We start from the raw sequence: 25,596 nt of genomic DNA, 5'->3' as shown, positions 1-25,596 counted from the left end.
CTGAAGATGATGCAGAAAGAAAGCTTCATAGAATCTGTAGATAATATCTTAAATAAAGATGTTGCTATAGAAAAGAGTTGAAGTTGCTACATGACAACACCTCCATTCAAACTTTCGTCTTATTATAACTTTCAACCTCCACAACGTCTGTATGTTGACATCATTTGTCTATAAACATAATGAAGTAAGTGAAGACAATGAGGGGACATTAATGTCTCTGGGAGAAGTCATTTGATCCACTTGCTTCATTAATCAATAGCTCCGACTTTCTACTGCGCTGGTTTTTACACACCCGGCTGCTTCAGGGTTCTGCAATTTAATTGGTGCTCTGAATTAAATCCCTTTCCACAAACAGGCAGTGATAAAAAGTCCAGGGTAGTTGTTGGAGGCATTATTGGAATTGAATTATTGGGTCATCACAAGAGGCGGATAATGAACTCAACTTGATTAATCGTCAACCGCATATAAGGAGACACTATAATATGAGAGGCAGAGGCAGAACGGGCTTTTATGGACTCTAACAGCTGCTGGTCAAGTGCTGTGCACGAGATCAGCAGAACGCAGGTTAATTAACACGTGTGCACTTCTTTGAACACGAGCTTGATGACAAACCCGATACAGTGTCTGAGCCGGGCATCAAAATCAATGTCTGAGACACGTCACTCCCACAAAATCACATCTCTGGGTTTTTTTCTGTGCGTGCTTAAGGAATATTAATTTGTATACAAGCACTCAGAAGATGTCCGGGTCGTAAATAAAATCCCTGCTAATGAAACAGCAGCTTATTAGCAATTATAATCAAAAACCCATTATGCTATTAACAGGAAAATGAATTTTCTTCTGCAATCGCTGTAATTACCGAGCACGCATCTGTAAATGGGAGGAAAACTGTGAAAGTAAAATGTGAATATGTTCAGGATGAGCTTCTGTCTGCTGCGGAGGAAACAGAAAAACAAGAATTAAAGCTTAGAGGGTCCAGAGGACAGACTGAATATAAAGATGGACGACAAGACGGCTCCCCAAAAGTGAAGTAGAGGTCATAAAGCCCACCTCCTCCATGTTAGTGGATGGGACATGGACCAAACTAAAAAGCACATGTCGAAAAAAATGATTTTGGGGATGATTTGGCTTCAACGGAAAGAAGTGGAGACCTGTTCTCCATCTTTATTTACTGTATGGTGCAAATATGGAATAAAAGGTATTAAGTGCATATGCAGAACATGATGATGCCACAGTGGAGTTGACCTTTGGACTTTTAGATTTACAATATCATCTCTTTTTATATTCTACTGAAAATTTGTGTGCTTTTTTGGGTCATAATTAGTGAATTAATCCTCGAGTTGTGGCTAAAAACAAGTTTTGTGACGTCAGTTCATCCTTCAGTCCAGAGGTACAAGTGTGTGTGTGTGTGTGTGTGTGTGTGTGTGTGTGTGTGTGTGTGTGTGTGTGTGTGTGTGTGTGTGTGTGTGTGTGTGTGTGTGTGTGTGTGTGTGTTCGGGAGAGTCTTACATCACTCATCCCTCTCTTTACTATTTAATTAGTCATGTTTTAGCCCTTCTCACCGAGCAGCTTGAACTCTGCTGTGCGTTGTGACTCCCGACATCATAAAAGTGACATTTCTTTTCAAACAAGGTGTCCCCCCCCCCCCTCGCGAATGAATGAACGTACCTCCGAGCACTAAAGGTGTTCATTCATTCCCAAATAATGAGGACTAATATGCCTGAGGAACTCACCCATCTGCTCCACGAGAAAGCATAAATGAGTGCTGGAGGTTTCAGAGGACCCGCAGGACGCTGTAAATGCCTTTTAACATGCAACTGGGGTTTGCAGGTAGAGTTGATCTGCACAAAACACAAACCCACTCAAGATACACAGACGCTGCTTCGTTTAAAACACAGGGCAGCTTGTTATGGTCAAATTGAGGATGAGTGCAAACTTACAAAATCTATTTTTCCATTTGCCTCAGTGGGGATTTATATATTCGGGGTATTTAACAATATGATGCATCTCTTCCTTATAAAGGTCACAGTCCAGAGAGCAAAACAGGAGATTAGCTTTATGTGTTTTGATGAAGTGATGCACCGGAGGATTTGACATTTCTCTTTTAAAAAAATATATATATTTAACTTGCCAATAACAACATGTGCCGACCATAGACTTTCTATGTTGTAGCCGATATCTCAGCTTGTCCTTACTTGCACATACTTTCTTGTCATTAAAACAAACACACTGCTGCAGAAACAAATACTAATTGATGACTGAGAGCCAAAAAGGAACATAAGGTTTTTAGTCCTAATTATTTCATCCACATTTTCCAATGTTGTTCATATTTTCAACTAAAAAATGAGAAGCGAAGGAGGAAGGATACACAAACACGATGTATCAGGCAATGCTAACTCTTTTCTGTTTTATTTAAATACATATAATGACGATTGATCGGTTCATCGAACAAAGCTGTAGATTGTGTGTTTAATCTCATTAGTTGCAAAAGTTAATGCATTAATAGTGATGTCATGATCACGCCGTTTCTCCCCATATGATAAAATATCGAATACTTTTCAATGTCTTAACCCCAATAAGATGTAAATGTGCCTACAAAAAATGCACTTTTGAAATATGCATGACATTATTTTCATGTCACTTATCACATGACGTCATAGGATGAGGGATCATCGTCTGATCAATATGAGCTCTAGTGTTTGCAGAGATATCTTGAAAAATATAACATTTTCGGATCATGTTTTTGTTGATGTGGAGCTTTGACCTTTGAGTGATCGGCTTTTTACTTAATTTGCACACACAGACGGGGCAAAAACAGCAACCTGCTTCCAGCTTTGCCTAAATGCAAAGTCAAATGCAGACTCTTTCCAAAATTTAAAGTCAGCACACGAGACAGAGATATGGATCTTTGTTAAAGCTGTGAACGAGGATGAGAACCCTGCCTTCTCCAGAAATGACTGCCATCAGTGTCTGTCCGTGGCCGGGCTCTCTGGAGAGGTGAAGTGTCTGCAGGCGGGAGGAAATGCGTTTTTGGCCGGTGAAATAAGGGGTCTCGGATGTCAAACTAAATGACAGGACTTGTCACTGCACCCTGTTGTTCTGCTTGTGAAAAGAAAAGCACAGGAAACATTTTGGTTCCCGACTACAAATCAAGGCAGACGTACAAATGGGCAAACAAGGCAGAAACGCAGTCAGGGATGAGACAGAGGACGACAGAAATAACTGAATACGACCCCGAGGACGAGAGAAACACTGGAAATCGTTTCTGGAAGTCATCAGTGGCAATGACCACTCTGAAAATATCCTCAATTGTCGCATTTATACCAACTTAATATGGACGGAAATGGGTCTTTTTTTGCATTGAATAACAGAAGGGAGGAAGGGGGTGATTTTTCTAGCTGGAGTTTTTGTGTTCTGGCTCTGCTTTGCCACAATGAGAGCAGTGTGTGTGTTACGGTTGAAATGAGGCTGGCAAAACACCACAGCTTCCCTTTCAGGCCGAGACTCTCTCAGGCTCCAGATTCATTTCTTCTCTCTGCTCGCGGGTCACACGGACCCAGGTACCACAGCACCACACACACAGAAAAGAGACGGATAGAAGCTGGTGGATCAGCACATCACGAGAAAGACCACAGGATCAATACACACAAATCAAGACGACTGTTATCATGCGACGCCATGACGCACGCTACAGCTCTGCCTTCCTCACAACTAACTCAGAGTCCTGGGCTCCTGCCAGCGAGATAAACCATCGCTCCACCACAGACGTCATCATATATCTGTGACAGAAGTGAGGCCAACTTTGCAAAACTCTCAATTTGGCCGAGGAGAGATTCATTTGTTTCACTAATGGTGCTTTGAGAGAAAGAAACTAATGAATAACATTAAGCAGGTGACCTTTATATAAACGTTACAGCAGCGGCTGAACAAATCAAACTGCTGAACGTTCAGACATTAATGTATTATGATTCATATTTACGTGTTTAATCATAAACGCTCGGAGGCTCCTCTTTATGATTATTCTGGGTGATTTAAAATATGTTTTGCAAGATGGATCATGGACCTTCAAGGCAAAACTGGAAGTTTTATTTTGAAAAAAACTCTTGGTGCTGTGATGCACCGAGGAACCTGCTGCCTGTGAAGCTCAGAACTGTAACTCGCAAATTATGACCCAGTCGCTGCTGTGCATCACATTTGCTGCACACATGTTTCTCCACCATTTGTCTTTTCACACATGCACAACACAACGAGAGGTTCTCTGCTCAGACGCCTTCAGAAACTCTGGAGGTTCTCACTCCGACATTCACACATACAGAGCAGCCCCTCTGGAGAAGCAGTGGAGGATCTTCAAAGTTCAGTGCATGTCTGAAAGCAGGTTAACAATCTATGTTAACGCAGGTTGGAATATGACATTAAAAAGGGAAAACGCTGAATCTGCTTCACTGTGTTTAAAACCTGACGAACTCCGGGTGAGAGAGAAAAAACATGCAGAATGAAACTCCAGAGCTTTTATCTCGACAAATGACGAACACGAGCGCTGAAGGGTTTTCGGAATCATTAACAGATCAACATTTTAAGAAATGAGCATTAAAAACACAGGTGGAGACGCACAGAGTCATGGAGCGATCCTCCAGTTAACAGAAAGAGACACCTGGAGCCAATTTTTGCATTTCCACCATTTTTCTCTTGCAGTCTCTCACACACACACACACACACACACACACACACACAGTGTCTATATGTAAATCTTTTAGAGAGGTGTGCATTTCAGGAGTTGTGTTGTTCAAGGGTCTGAGCTGAACCATCAAAGCTTAATGTCCTGAATGGTGGTGAATATTAACGTGTGACCCGGAGCCAAACTCCTCATCAGGAAACCTCCGCATGTGCAGCGGTGGACTGCACCAGATAAGAGGAACAAATGCTGTCCATGCTAAAGAGAGATCTAACTCACAGGTGAGCCTCCATCACGATGTTATCAAGAGACACAAAATAACTGGATTCTCTATTTTTCATTGGTAGTAATTTAGAAAAAGGTGTCAGAGGTTCAAAGGTTCCCTGTGAAAACAGCCGTCAGGGGCAATTTGGAGTTCAGTATCTTGCCCAAGGACACTTCAGCGCGTGGAAGGGGAAGACTGGGATCGAACCCGCTCCACCCCCCTTAGCCCCAGCCGCCCCTATCGTGACGTTAAAACCAAACCTGTCAAAGTGTGATAAGAACTACCCTAAAATGACAGAAACTATCTTTGAGGAAAAAGTTATTTACTTTGACTTTTCAGTTTGGTACATGTCCCATCTGCTCACATGGAGGAGGTGGGGTTTGAGACCTGTACTGGAGCCAGCCACCAGGGGGAGATCAGGATGATTTGGTTTCACTTTAGGGGAGCTGTCATGTCATTCATCTTTGTAAAGTCTGTAGCAAGGATGTAGTATGTTTGAGCTCTGACAAGTTTTTATAAACATTAAAACATCCTGACACATTTTGTCTAATCCATATGAGACCTGTTTCTTTAGTTATACATTTATTCTAAAGAATGAATATCAACTTATAGTGTTATCAATTTTTCTTAACGTGTCAGAATTAGTCTCAAAATGTGCAAGTTGTTGTTAATGGCTTGTTTACTCCTGAGCAGTAACACTGACAGTAGTTATCAGACGTGCAGATATGCTGGTGTGAACCCTCTGTAATCCACTGTAACCTTATCTGTCCTCTGTACGAGCCCCTCAAAGCCCCCCCACTGCAATATGTGATTTATTTGTTGTTACTTCACTTGGATGTGTGACCTTCACTGTGCTGAATGATGTATGTGCACAGTTTGACACCAGAAGCCTGTTTTCACATTGACTTGAAGGGGAAAAGCTTCTGTGCATTCACCTTAGATGTGATAACGTGGTCGTTCTGATTCCTCTAATGATCCACGGTGTTACTGAGAGAAGATGATGTGGAACCTGAAGTCTGCAGCGTAGAAATACTGAGTTATTTTGTTTTCTCCAATGAGGAGACATCTTGTGTGAAGGTCTGAACCAAAAACCATAACAGACAAATCATTATTGAAAACTTTTTTCTCTTAAAACATGTCACTTTATCAGAAACTCCACGTATAAGCTGATCCCTGGTGATTCTGTCAAAGGGCATCACTTCCTCTTAGAGGGAAAACCCACTATTCTTGTTTTCTGTAGCAAAAGCAATACTGGGCAAAGTATTATACTTATAGTACAAGTTATACTCATCTAGTTTGTTAATACTTTGTCCCTGTAGATAAAATACTTGATCATCAGAGAAGATTCTCCTCAAGGTCCCAACTGCGTAAATCTGCCTTTTCTTTTCATGCCACAGAAATTTGTTTTCATTAAACAATTTATACATATGCAAGGACTATTTTATATATTGCCAGTGATGCATGTTCATATGCTCTACTGCAGATTAATTATTGTACATTATCACGTTAGAAACTTTAAGATAAAATGCAAACCCCCTGATTTCTACTGCAAAATAATATGATGAATAAAGTTTTACGCAGTTTATAAAACGTATACCTTCGCCAAGGAGGTCCTGTTTGTTTGTCAGCAGGATTAAAACTAAATGACTTAACAGATTTCCACACAGGATGGGACATGAGCCAAGAAAGAACCCATTAAAGTTTGGAGCAGATCAGGACAAAGGGGCAGATTCTTTAATCACTTTCTTTCACAGAGTGAAATAGGGCGTTTTTTATATTTTCACCTATTTTCCAGGGAGTGATTCATGGATCCTGATGTGTGTGTGAAATCGAATGCAGCTTGATTGAATATAAGGCGTGTGCTCTCCTGGGAGACATTCCGCGTCCAGCCCTGTACGGGACCCTCGTCTACAGCTCCTCCATCCCTCCGAGGTAAGAACACGTGGCAATGACTCCAAATCTTAATGTATTCAGTCAATTTGATCCACATGTGACTTTTCTCCTCATGCCTGATTCAAACCCTGAGAGTGAGACGCCGGGATTAATGAACACAGCCCAGGGGCGCTCGGCAGCCTCCTCCCATCTAATCAAGTGTAGGTGAAGTTCTGGCTCCTCGTAACAGCAGCGCACACGACAGCAGGACAAGGGCTGATTGCTCCGACGCTGCATCCATCTCAGTGATGGAGAGGCTTCGGTGTGTGGGAAGATCAGCTGCTGCGGAGGGGAGGGGGGGGAGGGGGTATTTTTGAATGAAGGCGCCCCAAGAGGGGTCTCTGGTGGCCAGGGGAGAACACAGGGAGGAATCAATAATCAATTAGTCTTACCTGCCTGTGTGTCTACAAGGTGTGTGTGTGGTGTTAAGCACATTTGGTTCCCTTTAATGTAACAAGTTAGATTCACATCTGATTGGTTTAAAAGATACGTTCAAGGACATTGCATGACAACGGAGTTTCAGACGTATTCTCTAATGAATTACAGTAGATAAGAATTTTAAAACTTTTCATCTTTTTTCCCTTAATTCATCAAGATAAATAAGAACTTGAGATATTTTCTGTTACAGGTAATTTTTTTTAATAAAAGGTGAGTGTTCATTATCACCTCAGAAAAAAATACAACCTGGATCCACTTTATAGTGACTTGAAATTAACTTTTCAACCTTTTCCCATATTTAAAAATGAAAGACAGGCTTTGTGTGAGGTAAAGAAGAAAAGTGAATCTGTCTTTTGTTGTAAATTATCTTTGACTCTATAACCTCATAGATAACAGTGAGAATAATCACGTTTTTCTGGGATTAAGAGCTCAAACCACCTCTGAACAAATATTGAGGACAATTGACACCATTGATATTTGTTACCAAATGGATCATAGGGTGAAAACAATGAGATATAAAAAAGTTTACAGCCACAGAAACCACAGATTGGACTAAATGGAAGTGATGGGATGATTCCATGTTGTCTCCACACGCTCTCCTCTCTCTGACTGACAGATACCCCCCGTGGCTCCCTTCATCTCCACCGCGCGTAATCAGCTGTTGCGCTTACCGATCCGGAGGACCTGCGCCGGGCTCCGGCTGAGCTGCGTCGCGACCACCAGGCAGAAGAACAAGAAGAAAAGTGAGGTTCTCTCCTCCATCGTGCTCCACGAGATCTCACCGCCAGCACCGACACCATGACAGACGGACGCGAGCCGTGTCCGTGCGCTCACACACCTGACGCTCCATGACCCGCGCGTAAAAGCCCCTGAATCAAGTTTAAAAGCCGAACCGATCCGTTCCGCTCCGCGTCAGTCCGACGCACCAGCATGAAGAGATACGGTGAAACGATGGAGGCTGAAATAAAATCCACACAACTGTCCCGCAGGAAACCAACCGGAGTCACATCTTCTGGAATCAAAACTGTCTGCAACACTAACTGGAGAAAAAGTGTGACAGAGTAAACACGCCCACTCATTGGTTGATGGGGGTGGGGGAAGAGAGAGAGAGAGAGAGAGAGAGAGAGAGAGAGAGAGAGAGAGAGAGAGAGAGAGAGGAGGGAGATGGAGAGAGAGAAGAGAGGGAGGGGGATGGAGAGAGAGAGAGACGTGTGAAGCTGGTGGAAATGTAACTTCCTGCAAGACTTTTCAAAAGAATACACAAAAAATAAAATCATAATAATAATAAACTATGTTTATGGTACAATTCATCCATTAAATACAACACAATGATCTTTACATAAAAGCAGTCAAAAAGTTACGATAAAGGAAAATAAGAAAATGAAATTGAATATAAATATAAATAGCGTGTTGAGCTAAACAGGATCAAACAGCCGTCAGGTAAAACAATTAAAGTTTAGCAGTGAGAGATAAAATGAAGCAACTATTGTTTTTATCATTGAACAACCAGATGTGTTATATGTTTTGTTGACTTGTGCGTTTACATCATCCAACACGTTTCCAACAATGTTCAAATCCATCCATTTCCACTTGTTTGAAGGTGTTGTTTGAACATTTTAAACACATAAATACGACAAATTTAGTTTAGAGTGTTAAAACATTCTCTAAATTCTGATTTATAAGCACGTGAACACACCGAAGTCGGGAAATGGGAACTTTCGTGGAGCAAGTAATTGAACAGTAATTTCCGGGACAAATGATGTACGACGAAGGAAAACCACTCGACTAGCTAATTAGCCAATTAGCTGTTTTTCCTTCCGTTTATGTTTATATTGGTAACTCGTAATGGATCATGATTAATTATTTCCATTTGCTGCGTATCGTGAGTATGACTTTTTATCTCATCTGTGAACATGATTTGCGAATGAATCGCGACAGCAAAGTAGATCAGCATGAGCAGTGGTGGTGAAAACAACAACTCCCATGACTCCCAGGCTGCTTCATGACATCATCAAACTAGGTCTTTTATTTTGACTGTAAGACTCCTGGCGGCCAAAGTTACACATTTCAAGGTTTAAAACTTAAATCCAGTGTTTAAATCTGTTACACAAACATGTAAGTTGATGTCTGTGGCCTCTGTGGGATCATGTGACATACAAGTGCTTTGCTAGTGCCAAGGAAATTATTTTTGACATATCTTTCCTCATCTATACAAGAAATTAGCTCTATTTGAAGCAGGAATTGTAAGAATCCTTTAATTTGTCCAAATATCGGGTGTCTGATATTTTTCCCCTTGGGACAGCTCTGCTTTTACACTGAAAACCGTCTGGCTCTGGTCTAATCTGGTGTCTTTATTTGGCTGGACGTGGTTTGGATTAAGGAGCAGATGGATTGGCAGCGGTTGCCTCCACCGGTCCTGATGAGAGGAGAGTAATCTTCAGGTTACAGGGGCAGATGCCAGATTATCTCTCGCCGCAGACAAACGAGGTCTTTATCTCCGCGGCCCAGTGAGAGACAGTTCAAATAATAATAACGGCGACATGACTTGAGAATAGATTTTGAATAACATCAGTCACTTTGAGTGCTCCACCATCCCTGAATAAAAACAGAGACCTGAGGTTAGGGTTATGTTCCGTCGTAAAAACTACTGACTGATGCACAATCCCATCAACACTGGTTTGTAAACTCTCTCGTTAAATTCAGGCCCTGTGGTTTGATATCGTGACATTTTGAAAAAGGCCAAGAATCGAGTGCCAGTCGCCTCGGAGTCTCAACTCTTCTCAAGCACAAACATTCTGAACAGAATTGACATTTTGTTTATCACAATGTTTGTGAAACTCTCTCCAGGCCGGCAGCCAAATGATCTGAGGAAAAAAAACCTGCCAACTCAACCTGGACCTCTGACAAACAGCCTATAGACAAACTTAATTAACCCAGACAGTGGCCACCCCAGCCTCTCCAGGAGGAGTCCTCTGGCAGCAGGCCCAACACCAATCCAGCCTGATATGAATACTGAGCAGAGAGGATCTGGTAAATGCCACACATGTCAAAGTGAGCTCGAGCTGAGGAAACAGGATTACTTGATGCATTAAAGAAAACAATTCAAAACAAATGTGTTTATGGATGTTATTACCGACAACAGAGGTCCATTCTGACCACACAAATTCAATTTCAAAGATATTTTATCTTATTTAGTTTAGAATTTCCATGTGGCGTCTTTGACTTTATACGGTGCCATATTTTCTCTAAATCAAGTCAGCCCTCTTGAAGTTGAAGCTTTTGGAGAAGAGAGCTTTGAATCCTTTATTTAACCTTTTACATTTTAAAACCTAAGACAATGGATTTCCACACTGAAATTGAATCTGCAAAAAGGCTCCGGCATCAATCATTATTTATATTTGATGGGCTGAATGCGATTTCTCCATAACCTCTATGAGAGGGAGTTATTCCAATGAGAACACCTGGAAGAAAAAGGTGATGATACAGTTGCAGAAAGAAAAAGGACGAAAAATAATTCTCACTTTCACACAAAAACTAAATTTAGAAAATTTATTTAACATAAAAACCATACTCCACTGTTTCTTGTTAAACGTACAAACACAGTTTTAGTACAAAGGGAGAAGTCAAAGGGGGTTTCCCACAGTATGTGCCTCCAAGGAATGTGATTGTACCTCACAGTCTGAACGTCCGAACGGGGCCTCGTCACCCGGGAGCTTAAATCTAAGAAACCATCATAATAAAAACACAAGAACATCCAGAGAACATCCCCCCCCTCCACTCTCCTCAATCTCTGACTGACTCAGAGCCTCACACCCCCAGACAGGTGGGCATTAAGTGCATGTTCAATACAACCATTAAGGTGCGATGACTTTGTTGATCTTAGCATGAGGGCTGTTGGTGATGACATATAGAGAAACAGCACAGCCTGGTGGATAGAGGAAGAAATGCAGGAGAGAGTGGGAAGTGGTAACAGGCGAGTGAAGTCTGCTTGAGCCAGATTCTGTGATTCTGAAAGGTCAAACAAAAAGAGCTGGAGAGAGCAGAGGAGAACGTCTGAAGGTCGACTGCATGATCGCTCCTCTGTTACAGTACAGTGACATGGCTCTGTTTCTACCATCCTTTTAAAAAACAAAGAAAATTCAAGTCAAACAGGATCGTTGGAGGAAATATTTTGCTAATTATCAGGGGTGGAGATCGTGGAGAGAGTTTGGCCTCTGGGGTTTAATGAACCTAATGAAATTCGTAATGAAAAACGGCCATTTTAATTAAGAACAGAAGAAAATAAGGGCTGTGAAGGACACAAGCGAGTTTCTGGCAGCAAACACAGGAGGTGGCTCGTAACACTGGGCAGCTCAATGTGGTGTAAACGTTACAAAATGACAGTAAAAATACAATAGTTAAATAAAGACTTACTATCTTTCAAAAAAGGATAATTCCAGGAGACAAAAGTGAGCTTCAAAACTATATTTTTTATACAAGAGGTTAACGGCACTCTATCGTACTCCCGGCTGCAAACCGAGGTGCAGCTGATATTTAACTTAAAATGATATAAAGCACAGTAAAGCTAGTTGGGTCTCACCATCTCACACGCAGCAGTCATTAAGCCAGAAGCCCCTGAAGAGAAGGTCAGTAACACACAGCCCTTGAGCGTCGAAATACAAACAGTTTTCCGAGTCAGAAAAATAGAAACACCCACATTCCTGTGTTTTAAAAAATAAAACTTTGTTTGTTTTGTTTTTGGCCAGAAAGTCACAGTTCAGTGGCGACGTCTCTTCAGTACAGTGCGTGCATGGTACAGTAGCTGCCTCCAGTCTCTGTGGCTGTGCTTCTGTGTGCAGTGTACAAACACACACACTTTACTGTGCTGTCTTGTTCACGTACAATTCTGCGTGTGTGTGTGTGTGTGTGTGTGTGATGCCTGCGTGCGTGTCCAAGACAGTGAGGACTCTACTCTTTCTAGTTTAAGCAGCGCAGGATGAGAATCTCTAGGTTTCAAGACACATTAATGAAGCCGCGCTCATTTGTTATCTTTACTCACTTTCAGTACTTTTGGATTGTCTGAATAAGGGAGAGAGCGGTGTGGTGGGAGGAGGAGGGTTGTGTCGTCACACTGGGAAGGACTGGCTGAGGGCTTGACACCTTCTATACAAGGTTCTCCTTCAACTTTTACATATTTAAAGCTTTTATCCACTCCGTCCTCCACCTTTCTCGCACTTCTACTTTGTGTAAGAAGTGGAAGAAACCACCATCTCCTTTCTTCATCTGGTCGTCTTATTCTTATTTCAGTAGATGTCACTGTTGCACCTGTTTGCAAGTTCGTCCCGCCGCACCCAGACGGTATCGTGGTCGTTTTTTGTAAGCTTTAGAGTTGGGGTCGCACAGCGGGACAGGGAGACGCTGCAGGAGGTGAACGAATCATCACCGTGCTTTATTCGCTCGACTTCCTCCTCCTCCATCACCTCACTTCTTGTCTCTATTCGTCCGTTCAGGTTGTGACTCCTCATCTCTCCACCCTGCAGGTCCAGCCCCTTCATCTTCCCCTCCAGGTCGGGCGGTTCTGCCGACGCAGCTCGCACAGACTTGCAGTACTCGTCGTCGTCGCTTAAAATGTCCGTCTCCTTCACCGGCCCCATGCCGATGCCCTCTCCCTGGCCCTCGTAGGGACCCAGGTCGAACTGCTCCTCCACCCAGCGGTCCGTGTCCTCGCCTTGAGGTCTGTGGGACTGGAGGAGGGCTGGACGCTGCTGGAACAGCGGCGAGCAGGAGGAAGGGTCAGAGTCGTTGCTGTTGTTATTGTTGCCATGGAAAACCAGGTCGGTGTCGATGGTGAAGCGGTTCCTCACCAGCTTCCTGCGGGCCAGCGTTCGAGATGGAGTTGAAGCTAAAGCGACAGAAACAGATAAATGACACCTTGTTACATTCTGGTCATGTCAGGTACAAACACTGTATAAATCTAAATGTCCTTCTTTGATTGGCTGAGCTGCACATTTCTCACAGATATGGATTCAGTCTCTGGTTTCACATTTCATAAATGGGTCTATTGGCGACATCTGCTGGTTAATAAAATTCACAGCAGTTTGACCAAAATGTTCATCCTTGGTCTGGACTAAAACTATAAATGTCAAAGTATTTTTCTTTTCTTCACAGGACTAAAGCTACAGATAAATCTGAAATTACAAAATAAAACAATCGACATGTCCTTTGGTCCTAACTTCAGATCGTGGATTACAATACACTAAGATACAAAGATAAACCCCAGCTGTGTCACCTGCTCTGTTCATGGCGGGCCGCATCCCTTTGAGGGCACACAGGCGTTTGCCCCCGAACGGGACGTACTGCTGGTTGAGCGGCAGAGACTCCGTCTTAAGAAGCTGCCGCCGCTGCTTTTCCCTGAGGATGGAGTGCACCGCTTTCAGGAAGTCCTTCTTACTATCTGGAGAACTGAAAATCAGAACACAAGAACATAAACATGTATATTGGCAAAAGGTTTGCTGTGGTCTAGCTTCGGTTTACAGCTTTTGAACACGTGTACGTATCCTACTTGCAGCACAGCTGGAAGGTCCTCTCTGGTCTCCCTTCAGATTCAGATCTTGTGTGAACTATCTCACACACCGCCGTCCCCTCAGAGTCTGAGAGAGAGGGAGAGAAGACAGATGTGAGCTATATTAAAAAAACAACAACATTGGCTTAATTTCCACCATTCATTTCTTTCCCTTTAACAAGAGGTCATTAGGCAGATAAACGATCACTTGAGCTGAGTAACCAGAGGGATATTAAAGGTCCATCTGGGACAGAGCCAAGACGACCGCATGCAGACCCACTAATAGGTGAGTATCTGTTTTACTTTTAAAGGATCATTAATTTTCAGTGGAAGAGAAAAACAGAAACACTGAGTGGACTCGAGAGGTTTGGAAGCTATCGTCATCAGAAACGACCTCTGACAGAATCTCTCATGAAAATGATATTTTGCTGTGACCTCAACATAGAAATGCAGAATAAATGTATTTCTATAAAACAGCATTGTTAGAGCTTATGTGCACTTTTTAATAGTGAGCAAATCTATAGTGGAAAAGAGCAAAATTGTTTGTCAGGCACCAAAATAGAAATTGTAATGTCCACTTCCTCCCTTGTATATTAACTTAATAATAATATATTAACTTTGACTTATACAACATATACTTTCGGTGCAGATTCAAGCTTCTTATTTGACACACTCATGTAATATTATGTATTAATGAAGCACAATCTGTAGTGAAAATCCAAACTCCCTTCATCGGGTTTCCCTCTGTGCAGATTCATAGAGATTATATCTGACAAACGATATCAATTTTAAAGCCTCCAGTGTCCACATGGGGCCTCAAAGAGTTTCTTCTTAATTACATATTTTAGACTAATTGCAGGATAATTAACTGTGACACTGACCCCAGCAGGAAGTCAAGTCTCAGAGAGCTCATTCTATCGGGAGGAAATTGTGATGCAAGATTCCAAAGAAATGGCTTTTGGTGTGTTTGCATAGACGTACTTGCGAGGGCACGGAGTTGCAGAGAGTCCGTTGCGATCATGTGACGGAAACGGAAAGGATCCCTGTCGTCACTCACGGACGCTCGGTGAGATCCGCCCTGGAAAAGTGACACCGGGTGGTTGAATCAGCTGCAATACATCAACACGACAGCAGAGAGCGGGAGAGCTCAGCTTTTAAAAGACACAACAATCTACTGTACTTACGATTTTCTTCCTGTGCTTGGAGGAGTCTTTGCAGACAAATACGACTGCTGTCTTGAACACTACATGAAGGCAAGCGAGAGATGAAAAGGGAAACCATTAGGGGCTGCTGCATTCATTTACTGCATATATATATATCAAAAGACATTTCATTACCCAGTTTACAGCAGTGACAGCTTAATGCAGCATGTCAAAGGACGCTTTCTAGCAACAGCTTTCAAGGAAAACTCGCCTCACACTATATATCAGCAGCACAAAGGAGGAAAATGGAAGTTGCATCACCATCACCACGCCAGGGAAAACCCTCACACTGTGCGCATTTAAAATTTATTGCAAAAATGTAAAATGCTGAAAGGGGGGGACGCTTCTGGGTGTGTGAGAATTTCATGTGATCCCATCAACGTGAGGCACTTCACGTGAAAAGTAAGAAATAATTCAAATTGCTCATGTAACGTGCCCGTCTGGATTTTCCTTTTTCCCTCGTCCATGTCATCACCATCTGAAATAGCACCCGGCGTCACACATGTGCATGACAGCTTTATGGGAGATGCAGTAAAGTGCAGTGTGACAGTAAGTGTTAAGATCGTGCAGCGTTTATCCCAGAAAACATTTACAGTAGAATTGCTGAGATGCTGAGCATATATATTGTAAAGCTTATGGAAAAAATCATTTATTTATCTAAAATAAATCCACTTTATTTCATACATAAATGCACAACTTTTTAACCTATTTGAATTCACAATGTGGACAGTAGATGGTAGAATGCAACCAAACCCAGCTGGAAATAAATAAGTTCTGAGCTTAGGTATCTCAGTTTAATATATGAGGCTGTTGAAGTGGATTCCAGTGGATGTAGATGTAGAAAGCTCAGTTTTTCATCTGTGAATAACACTGTTCCGGATCTAGGGGCTACCCGAACAAAATCAAAGAAATGTGTGCATGAAAGGAAACCAATCTCCACAATGCAGACTGAAACCACATGGATCCTCACCGAAAGCAGCCAGATCAGGGTCCTTCTTGCCTTTGACCAAAGCGGCTGGAGGGTTGATCCACACCACGGAGGAATGTAGTAACAGATCCCCCATGGAGAGGTCGGCCACCTGAGATAAAAAAAGAAAAGAAATGAACATACAGTAAAACATAAATCACTGGATTACTGATGATGATTTGCATCAAAGGGGGATTTCACCTCTTTTTTGTTTGCAGTCTGTTCATTGATGAGCTGATCGAAAACGGCCCCGTACTCCTCGTGAAGCTTCTGCATCTCGTTGATGTGACTCGCAACCTTGTTCATGGCCTTCATTGCAACTGAAGGGGACCAACGTGAATCATGTTCAAATCCTAATCATCATACTCTCTGGAATCCTGATTATATAGTTCTATGAAGCGCAGATTATTGACCATTTCAATAAAACGACTGGCTTACCGTCCAGGTGGTAGTGTTCCTCACTCTCCGGGTCGGTGAGGGAGTAGAGCTCCCTGAGCAGCAGCGGGTACTTCAGGACCCTCTGGATGGGTTTGATCAGATACGACTCCAGGGTGGAGGAATGTTGCTGTCGGGGGTTTCTCTCGGCCAGGAAAGCCTTGAAATCTGGATCAGTCTTTGCTGGAGGAGCAGAAATATGAGATGTGGACGGCTGCATTTGAAGGTTAAGTCATTGTGCCGGCAGAGAACTTCCATATTAAGATAAGAACGATCAAATAAACAGATGGCCCCTATTGTGTATTTTCAAATGTGTCTGGAAAGCCCGATCACACACAATGTCAGTGTTGAGTTTACGCCTCGCTGTGCTCTGACTGTAGTTGCAGCTGCACCTCTGTGCTTCCTCTACACGCCCTTAGCCATCATACAGATGATGCAAGAGAGCAATAAATTACAATTCAACTCTCAGAGCAATGAGTGGTGGGTGTGTGTTCGAGGCCAGTCAAGAATGTTTGCGTGTTTGTACCTTTGGCCAGGACCTTCGGGACCTTGGTGTGGCTGGCGCAGAAGGCGCTGTAGATCTTGAAGCGGTCGGCGTAATACAGAAAGGAACCACCCAAGGAGAACAGCACTTTCTGTGGAAACAGGTGGTAAAGTATTTTATTTATTTAGTATTTGTCCAGGCCTATAGTCCCATTCAAACACTGTCGGCGCAGCAGTCAGGGACGGGTTTTAGGTTCAGTAACTTGGCCAAGGATATTTCGGAATGAGATAGTCATACAATCACAACCCAAGTATCTCTGCTTTTATTCAAGGGAATTCATTTTTTTATGAATTAACTAAGGGAAATTTAGATACAGTGAAATTTGTCCTTTGTGCTGCTGAACCAGGCCGAACGGAAGAAGTCAGAGCAAACACGTGTCCACACAACTAACACCGTGAGCCATTAGTCAGGAATTCTCACATTAGAAGTCAGTTCTAAACCGCAGCTCCCAGAGGAAGTGAGTAAGTAATGATGCATCAAGTGATCAACCTTCTTCTACCTTAAACTGCTCCACCCTTTCCAGTCGGTCAAGATGAGGCACCAGTCTGATTCCATCCTCCAGTGTCCGGAGAAACTCCACCTGGAACTCCACCATCTCCCCGAGGTTACCGAACAAGACGTCCAGCTACAACACACACGGAGAATCATTCTGAAACAACTGTGACCTTAAGAGCCGTGGGAATCATTAGGCTGAAGCAAATCAAACACAGTTTATTCTCAGATTACAGAGATGAGGTGGAAAGTACCTCATCCTGTGTGAGGAAGCTCTCTTTCTGCAGAGGTGTCAAGTAGCACTCGATCAGGCAGCTCAGGTCCTGAAAAAGAAGAGGATGTTCATGAAGGAATCAGGAAGGACATATAGGGCGTCTTTTTATGTGAAGGCTGTTTAATGAGGAGTCAAATGTCTGGAATTCAAACTGCAGACAGAAATCAGCATGCACAGGTAGGAACACATCCCACTGACATCCTGCAGAGTCATTACGTTGATAATGACACTCCCAACACCAAGAGATGAGTAGTTTACCAGAACATTGAGAATGCGAGTGTCCATCATCATCGATCAAATCTATACATGCACGGCTTGTTCAAATCAAAACCCTCGAGGGAGCTTTCACTCACTTTGACGTAAGTCTTCTCCGTCTCCACCAATTCATTGATGACCTTGCGGAGTTTGTCTGCGTGGGAGAGCTGTCTCTGAGCGGCGGTTCCAGCCGTGGGTGGCAAAGCTGACACGGGGCTCGGTGAAAGGGACGAGGAGGAGGATGAGGAGGAGCACGACATGGGGCACTCTGTGGGATTCATGTCATGGAGGCTGCGGCAGAAAGCGGTGACCTGCTCCGTGCTCTGGACAGACAGGAACAGAGAAACAGGACGTGTCAGATATTTTGTAAAAGGGTCACTTCATGTCTGAGAAGGTGGAGAAAAATAAATCTGCTTTCAGAATAAATGGTGATACAACAGAAGCTCATTCACAACAAAAATGTATGTAAGCTTAGGTAGATGAATAAAATATAAAACAACGATCTCACCCACAACAATATTCTTAATGCTCATGTGCACAAGCATATGCAAAAAGCTGGAAAATCAAGCATCATCAACAATTTATACAACACATTCTTGCGGAGCCTGCAATAACAACACCCACCTGGTATCAAAAATACCAAGCATGAGCAGACCTGCTGGTCCTAATGTTAAAGAAGTAATAGGGGCTCTTCCCCTTTGCCTCTCTGACTGTTTACACACAGGAAACATGAATAGTTAGGATCAAGATGTTCTATTCACATCCAACCATTTCTTTCATAATCTCAAGGCTGTGAAGGCGCACGCAGATGTGCGTGGGCACCGGAGATGGATGGGAGTCAAGTTAAATCTGAGATGAACGATGAGTAATACAGCAACACTAATACCTAATGTTAACCTTAAATACAGCGGCCTAATAATTCACTTCCTTCCTGTCATCAAAACTCCACTATCTCTGGAGTTATATCAAACACTGGTGAATGTGTGGTTGGTTTTTGGGCCAAGTCCAGACAGGCTGTTGCTTTAGGACTGAGAGGTGTGATGAGAAATTGAACGACACACAGAAGTTTCTTTCTCCTAGAAGTGTAGAAGAGTGAATGAGCTCAGCCCACAGACCAAACACTAACTAAAGGATTCATACTCCTTACATGTCTCGTAACGTTCCTCCTGTTAACTCTTAATTCTTCTTATTTAACTGTGGTTGATGAAATAGAGCAACATGATTTAATAAGAAGTACAATTATTCTGCGTTTCCTTATATTTTAGACTCACGCACTGAAGTTTTCACAATAATCCAAAGCCACTTTTGAGCGATAGTTAGTTTGATGCTTCTAATTAAATCAACCGGCCGAGGCAGCTGGTTGAGCTAAAGACACGGCTTGTCTTTGCTGATTCCACGGCTCGTTTCCTGTATGACTACAGCCATGACAAACACAATTTTCCATTGTAGTATTCAAACCTGTTTTGCAACACTGCTGCACACACAATAAACACACGCACACAATATGATGATGCTGACATTCCTTCCATCAAGTCAAGATGGGCTCTTTCAGTCACTTAAAGGAAACCACACAAAAAACCAAAAAAGTGTGTAATGCAAGGACAATTGAAAACATGCACTGCATCTGTTCACACCCTGAATAATCTCAAAATCTGCATTGGAGGCCCCCCTAGAGTTTTTCACATTTAACTTTCAAAGTATTATCTGCAGTGCTGATTATTGAAACACTCTTTTTTGTGGTTAATAGTCAAATAAACATTAAATTCTCCTTTTCCAAGAACAGACGGGATATGTAGCAACAGAATAAAATGACGCAGGGATCCATGTGTAAACAGAAGCACAGATTAAAACTGTGATCGCGACACAAAATTTCCTCAACACCCCAAACTGAGCAATGACATTAACAGTCTTGCGTCTCATAAACGAGGTCTTGCCCTTGACAGCCAGAAGAATTAGTGACAGCCAAGTGACAGATGGAGCAGTGACAGAGACAGATGACAGCGGCGAGGAGATGGAGATGGAGGGAGAGACGCATAATGCTTCACCATCGCCTCTGATTAGGAAGCAAAAATGTGCTAATCAGGATAATTCATGCAATTACAGAGAAAACGTTGTTATCTGACCCACAGCTCATGATAAATGCCAGTTGTTAAGATACTTTCTGCGGCACTGCATCTGGAGAGATTTCAACACTACATGCTATCACACGTGTGATCTGACATAAAACTTACAGAAAATGTGCTTCTTTACTGGGAACTGAACCTTGAACCGCAACACTGCTTTACTGTGACATAACCACTGATCTCGGCAAGAGCAAATCCACAACACAAACCATGAAACACACACACACACACACACACACACACACACACACACACAGACACAGATATCAGGCTACACGGCTCACCAGCTGTAACATATCATAGATGGAGTCGGTCGAGCGTTTGGAGTTCCTGCTCCTCCTGAATGCTGACATGCTGGAAGGTCAAACACAGTTCAACAAGGAGTCAGGGGTCCATGTCGTGTCCAGCTCTTCCAGTCCAGATAGCTTCCATTTCTCCCAGTGCCAAAGGGCTTCGTTTTTAAACTCAAAAGTGCTACCTGTCCAGGAGGCTGAGCTCGTCCACCCTAACTCATCCAAAGTGTAAAAGTAAACGCCAGCTGTTTAGCAGCCTCACCGCTCAAATAGGTTATTACACAGGCTGAATAGAAAATATTGCTCTCATGTCACTTTATCCCACTGCCTCTATCCAATCAGTCCCTCGGCACGCTCCCCTGTCAGCTCCTTGTTTACACTCCCTCTTCTCCCTTCTGTCCTCCTTCCCTATCTCACTCCTGTCCAGGTGTGAGAGAGCAGCTGCGGCAACAGCAGCAGCGTAGAATATATAATAAAAAAATTATAAGATCAAACATCACATGGAAGAAAAGAGGGGAGGAGAAAAGAGGGAGGAGAGAATGGGAGGTGAGGAAACAGTGGGTGGAGAGAGAGAGTGAGGAACACTCAGGAAAAACACAACAGGCATCTGGCTTCTCTCTCTCTCTCTCTCTCTCTCTCTCTCTCTCTCTCTGACTGCAGGTCAGAGAGATTTATGTGAAGAAGAAGAACAAGCTGCCTCACGTTTCAAAGAGAGTCTCTGAAAATGTGTGAACACTGCAATACAATCCAAATCCAACCAATCTGGACAAAAACTAAAAAACACATCCGGTGAAGTGAAAAACATCCTGATGTACTAAAAGTATCCAGATGATTGTCAAAGCAGATTTACAATTAAAACATTTAGATTCAGGTTTGACTAGAGTTTCAAGTTCTTTAAACCAAAACTGCTTCGCCCTGAAATCTGAATCCACTTTCCAGGCAACAACCTTGTTGATCCAGTGATGGTTTGCACACAACACACCTGCTGCACACTCATCCCGCCTGAGAAACAACAGCATTATGTTAATGATCTACGGAAATAGACCTTAATTCAAACTGATTTGCATATCTGACGGCAGAGATTAGATGAGACGCCACAAAAACATTTTGACGTACTTCCAAGTCTGATTTGTGTGCACACCCACTGACCTGCAGAACACAACACTTTGACCTCAGACGTGTGAAAACAATCACAGCTTAGGAAGGAGAATAAAAAAAAAACAATCAGCATCAGTACCTTTCCTCTAGTACGTCCAACACATGCATTCGCTAAACCCAGACACAAATGTTCACATATTTCTTCACAAAATGCTCCACATCCCCGCCCCGCCCTGCAGAACAGAGCGGGAGAGAGGTAGAGCCTGAGGGAGGAGGAGGGTGGAGGCAAGCTCAGACCTGCTCTTACTCCCGCCAGCAGAAACCCTGCACACACACGAGAGCCAGGATAAACACAGATTACACATATCCACATATTTGGCATCGTGAAAAAAAGCATCTCACACGTTTACACACACTCGGCATTAGAGCTTTTGACACGAATAAGTATCTGCATCTGTAAAGAAGATAAAGAAATGCAGCAAATTTTGATGCTGTTCAATGTAAGGCCTCCTAATTGGAGGCTGTGTCTGTGGAGGAGCAGGCTCGTACTTGTCAATGTCAGTGAACACAGACGGGGGGGCTAAAAAGAGAGGGTCTTAAAGTTCAGTTTCATTTGAAATCAGGGGAAACATGCAAATCCATAAATCCCCATGAGGAATGATGGCATATACCACAGAGAGAGAGAGAGAGGGAGAGAGGGAGTTTAATCATTTAATCTGAAGGGGAAGGATGATGTTATGACACGAGTTCTCACAAATCTGTGTTTGAACGTTTAGACTTTGCAGCAGTTGATTTGCAGACGTCGATTGGAAGAAGCTTATGAGGATGAGGCGAGTGTTAAGTGCAAGGATTTTTCTTTTTAAAGCAATAGCAATATGTGCAGCATTTCAAAACACAAGGGCATTGTGCATTTTAATTTGTACATGATCATATTACAAAAGAAATCCTATCTACAAATGACTGCTGAAATATTCCTATTATTATTGATAACCACATCTAATCAATATTGAAAATAGATAAATACATTATTATTGTTTTCTTGCAGGTTTCATGAATCTGACATGAAGAGTGCTCCCTCCAGTGGAGGCCTGTGAAACCACACCAACAACTGGCACCAAGCTGTTCAGGCCACTTGAGAGGAAACAAGTCAAAAAGACCATTTTAAAGATTAATATTCCTAAAGATATACATTAGTGATCACTAACTATATTAAAACTAATGCACTACACTTAAAGGGAGCAGAATTATACAGTCAGGGGTCAATCAAACACAAACTGAGATGAAAATTGTCCCCGCCACCCTTCACTTACTGAATTATGCATTTTCCATTTCAATTGCCCCTAAGCCGAACTGATAGAGCTTTCTAAATTATAACCAGCCCATGTCTGTGAGGCTGACTACACCTTAGAGAACACTGGCAATCACCATCATCTCCATTATCACTGTTATCCCAAGCAATTTTATTCTCTGATTGGTTTATCATATTGGAAGAGGTGGCTCCGCGCTTTGTCTAAAATAATGAACCTCCCCCTGTTTCCTCCGGCTAGCCAGACACTCATTTATATCCACTAAATGATGTGAAACACTGGCGGATGAAGTAATTAGAATGTGGGCATAATTAAAATTGTCCCACTTTGCCTCTTTTTTCCTCCGTCTTGTCGCCGTGTGGCTGCAGGCACCGGGTGAAATGAGGTAAGACGTGATCCTCACCACTCCGGAGAGGAGAGCGGGGGGGAACAAAAGCACAATCAACATGAAGAAAAAGATTTTTGAAAGAACAGACTGGTTTTTGGAAGTTCCCAGGGATTTTGTGGCAACTTTGGCCCGTCTCTGTTGACGGAGGAAGCTTTCAAGTGCTTCACTCCGAGGTCAGGCCTCACAGACGACTGGGGAGCGGAGCTGTTTGAGAACCAACAGCAGCCTCATGTTGTTTATGCTAATGAACAGCAGGGGGTTAGTGAGGAGGAGGAGGAGGGTGAAGAGGGAACGGAAGTCAGGAGGAAACTGGAAGGACAGCGGAAAAAAAGGAAAGAGCTTCCAAAACAAAGGATGACAGATAAGGAGACACCAAAGACAAGAGGAAAAACACTGGGATGACAATTAGTCTAATAAAGAACGAGGAGGGGGAGAGAAAATGGAGGATGAATAAAGGAGATAAAAAGAAGCAGCATGTGGAAACCGGGCCGGGTTGAGAGAATAAAAAGGTAAATGAACATCTCCATGGCTCGGTGCTATTAGGGTTTTGTTTTTCTTTCTATATTTATGTGCAACCGCCTCCGATAATAAAAGCAAAAAGCACAAGCTAAGCAACAAACACCAGGGGACGACATCACAGACGAGGGTAAACAACATTCTTGTCATCATTGCGTTTTCAAAGGGACGACATTAATTCAGATGAGGGATTTACACCTTATCAAGCAACCTGCTGGTGGGGCGTGGACAGTTTGTGCTGACCTGACCTGTTTTTACTTTTAAAACGGTTCCCTCACTAAGTGGCAAATACAGAACTACACTGACTTCCCTGAACACTGTAAAATCATTACTCGGTAGAAACTTTTAAAATCTAAAATGGTTTAAACCCAGTAGAGGGATAAGGGGGGGAGAGGTCCAAAAAATACCATCCCCCATAACCACCTGCCAATTCTGCAGCCTCAGCCTTTCCAACACCCCCTATGAGGCAGACGGCTCCGTACGTGCACATAGAGAATCTGAGTGTGCAGGTGAGAATCCTTTAGTTCTTACTGTTGACTAAACCACAGGACCCACCCAGGAAGTTGACACTGATTGGCCGACACACAAACAAACAGTCAGTCTGTCACAGTCAGACTGACCATCAGCAGCACTGGGACAAATCCTGCACACGTCCGTGGCCCTTATAAAATATTACTGTCTTCAGCAGGTAGGATTCAGCATAGACTTAGAAAACGAACAACAATCGCCAATTGTTTAAACCTAAAAGTTAAGATAACATGAGATGTTTCTTGTCTCGTATCGACAGAATAGATTTAAATAGATTTATATCTGAATATATAAGTTTATCATGAAAATAGCAAGTTCTATAAATGTTAATTAGCGACTGCGCTGAGGTCTGGACTCTTTTTTAAAGAGGGTAAATCAAGTGGAGTGAAAGAGACGTAAACGGGCCTCTCGTTCCTGTTTGACGGTTTTTCTCTCATCTCCTCGCGCTTTGCTCTCAACTGATAATGGCACATTGGAGTCACAGAACCACCACTATCCAACAGGATGGAGCCGGGCTGTGACCTCAGCCTCAGACCGAAGCTCACTGACACACATCCCAGAGACAATCAGCACCGTCCCTTCCCCTTCCCTCATCTTTTGTTCACGTCCGGGCAATTGACACAGAGATGCAAAAAAAATAAAAAATGTCTCTGATGGTTACTGGTTATCAGACATTGCCATGGTAATGGGAGTGACAACCGTAACCAAGGGAGACTGGCTGGCACATTGCGTGTCCCAGCAATCACTGCGCCAACCCTGATCAGACCAGACGTGATCTTAATTAGAAAAATGATGGTGCTCAGTCACTCCTTCACTCACCTCTCTGTCATCTCTGTGCTGCGGAGCACTCACACATCCAGGACGTGCTCTGCTCACATCTGCTCGTGTGCGAGGACCAACGGGTTCACACTATTGAACACGCTACACAGAGCAATCATGTTATGTGTTGTCAGAGCTGCATAAAACTACTGATCTGTCATTTATAAGTTTGATTCGCCAAGGAGGTTATGTTTTCATCTGCGTTTCTTTGTTTATGCAAAAACTACTGGATGGATTACTGAAAAACTTGGTGGAAGAAGGGTCAGGGAAGAAGCCATTACATGTTGGTGCAGATCCAAACATGTTTCACTTGTTTTAACATTGTGAGATGGGCATTTTTCTACATATAATTGATTTCTCAGCTAATAATTCATGGATCCTGATGAAAAATCTGCCATGTTTAGGAGACTGATTTAGTGCAGATCCAAATAAAAATCTGAATCTAGTGGATTCAAACAACTTGGTGTTATAGGATTCAACAGAAATCACAAACTTACTGCATGAATT

The 25,596-nt window shown here is 42.8% G+C and overlaps 2 protein-coding genes across 10 annotated transcripts in view; both read right to left on the bottom strand.

The window, feature by feature from the left end:
- grik1a (glutamate receptor, ionotropic, kainate 1a) overlaps positions 1-8,366 on the bottom strand; it is a 34,972-nt gene extending 26,606 nt beyond the window's left edge. For 4 of the 5 annotated variants that reach the window (XM_035179233.2, XM_035179235.2, XM_035179234.2 and 1 more), the window contains exon 1: positions 7,979-8,365. In XM_035179233.2, coding sequence (XP_035035124.1) covers positions 7,979-8,069 — 91 coding nt within the window. In that variant the 5' untranslated portion in view covers positions 8,070-8,365. Of the gene's footprint in view, positions 1-7,978 lie in introns of all 5 variants that reach the window. The other variant, XM_035179236.2, reaches the window with a different exon arrangement.
- A 2,476-nt stretch (positions 8,367-10,842) lies between these two features.
- The window catches only part of tiam1a (TIAM Rac1 associated GEF 1a), a 72,748-nt gene continuing 57,994 nt past the window's right edge, over positions 10,843-25,596 (bottom strand). For all 5 annotated transcript variants that reach the window (XM_035179019.2, XM_035179018.2, XM_035179021.2 and 2 more), the window contains 12 exons: positions 18,116-18,340; positions 17,743-17,811; positions 17,496-17,621; positions 16,979-17,087; positions 16,456-16,635; positions 16,219-16,337; positions 16,021-16,129; positions 15,033-15,091; positions 14,830-14,926; positions 13,849-13,936; positions 13,576-13,748; positions 10,843-13,188 (listed from right to left, as the gene is read on the bottom strand). In XM_035179019.2, coding sequence (XP_035034910.1) covers positions 12,590-13,188; positions 13,576-13,748; positions 13,849-13,936; positions 14,830-14,926; positions 15,033-15,091; positions 16,021-16,129; positions 16,219-16,337; positions 16,456-16,635; positions 16,979-17,087; positions 17,496-17,621; positions 17,743-17,811; positions 18,116-18,340 — 1,953 coding nt within the window. In that variant the 3' untranslated portion in view covers positions 10,843-12,589. The remainder of the gene's footprint in view (positions 13,189-13,575; positions 13,749-13,848; positions 13,937-14,829; positions 14,927-15,032; positions 15,092-16,020; positions 16,130-16,218; positions 16,338-16,455; positions 16,636-16,978; positions 17,088-17,495; positions 17,622-17,742; positions 17,812-18,115; positions 18,341-25,596) is intronic.

This window comes from Hippoglossus stenolepis, chromosome 15 (genome assembly GCF_022539355.2).
Source record: "Hippoglossus stenolepis isolate QCI-W04-F060 chromosome 15, HSTE1.2, whole genome shotgun sequence".
Taxonomy (NCBI): Eukaryota; Metazoa; Chordata; class Actinopteri; order Pleuronectiformes; family Pleuronectidae; genus Hippoglossus; species Hippoglossus stenolepis.
Note: the sequence above shows the minus strand (reverse complement) of the source record. Positions and strands in the feature narration are given on the sequence as shown.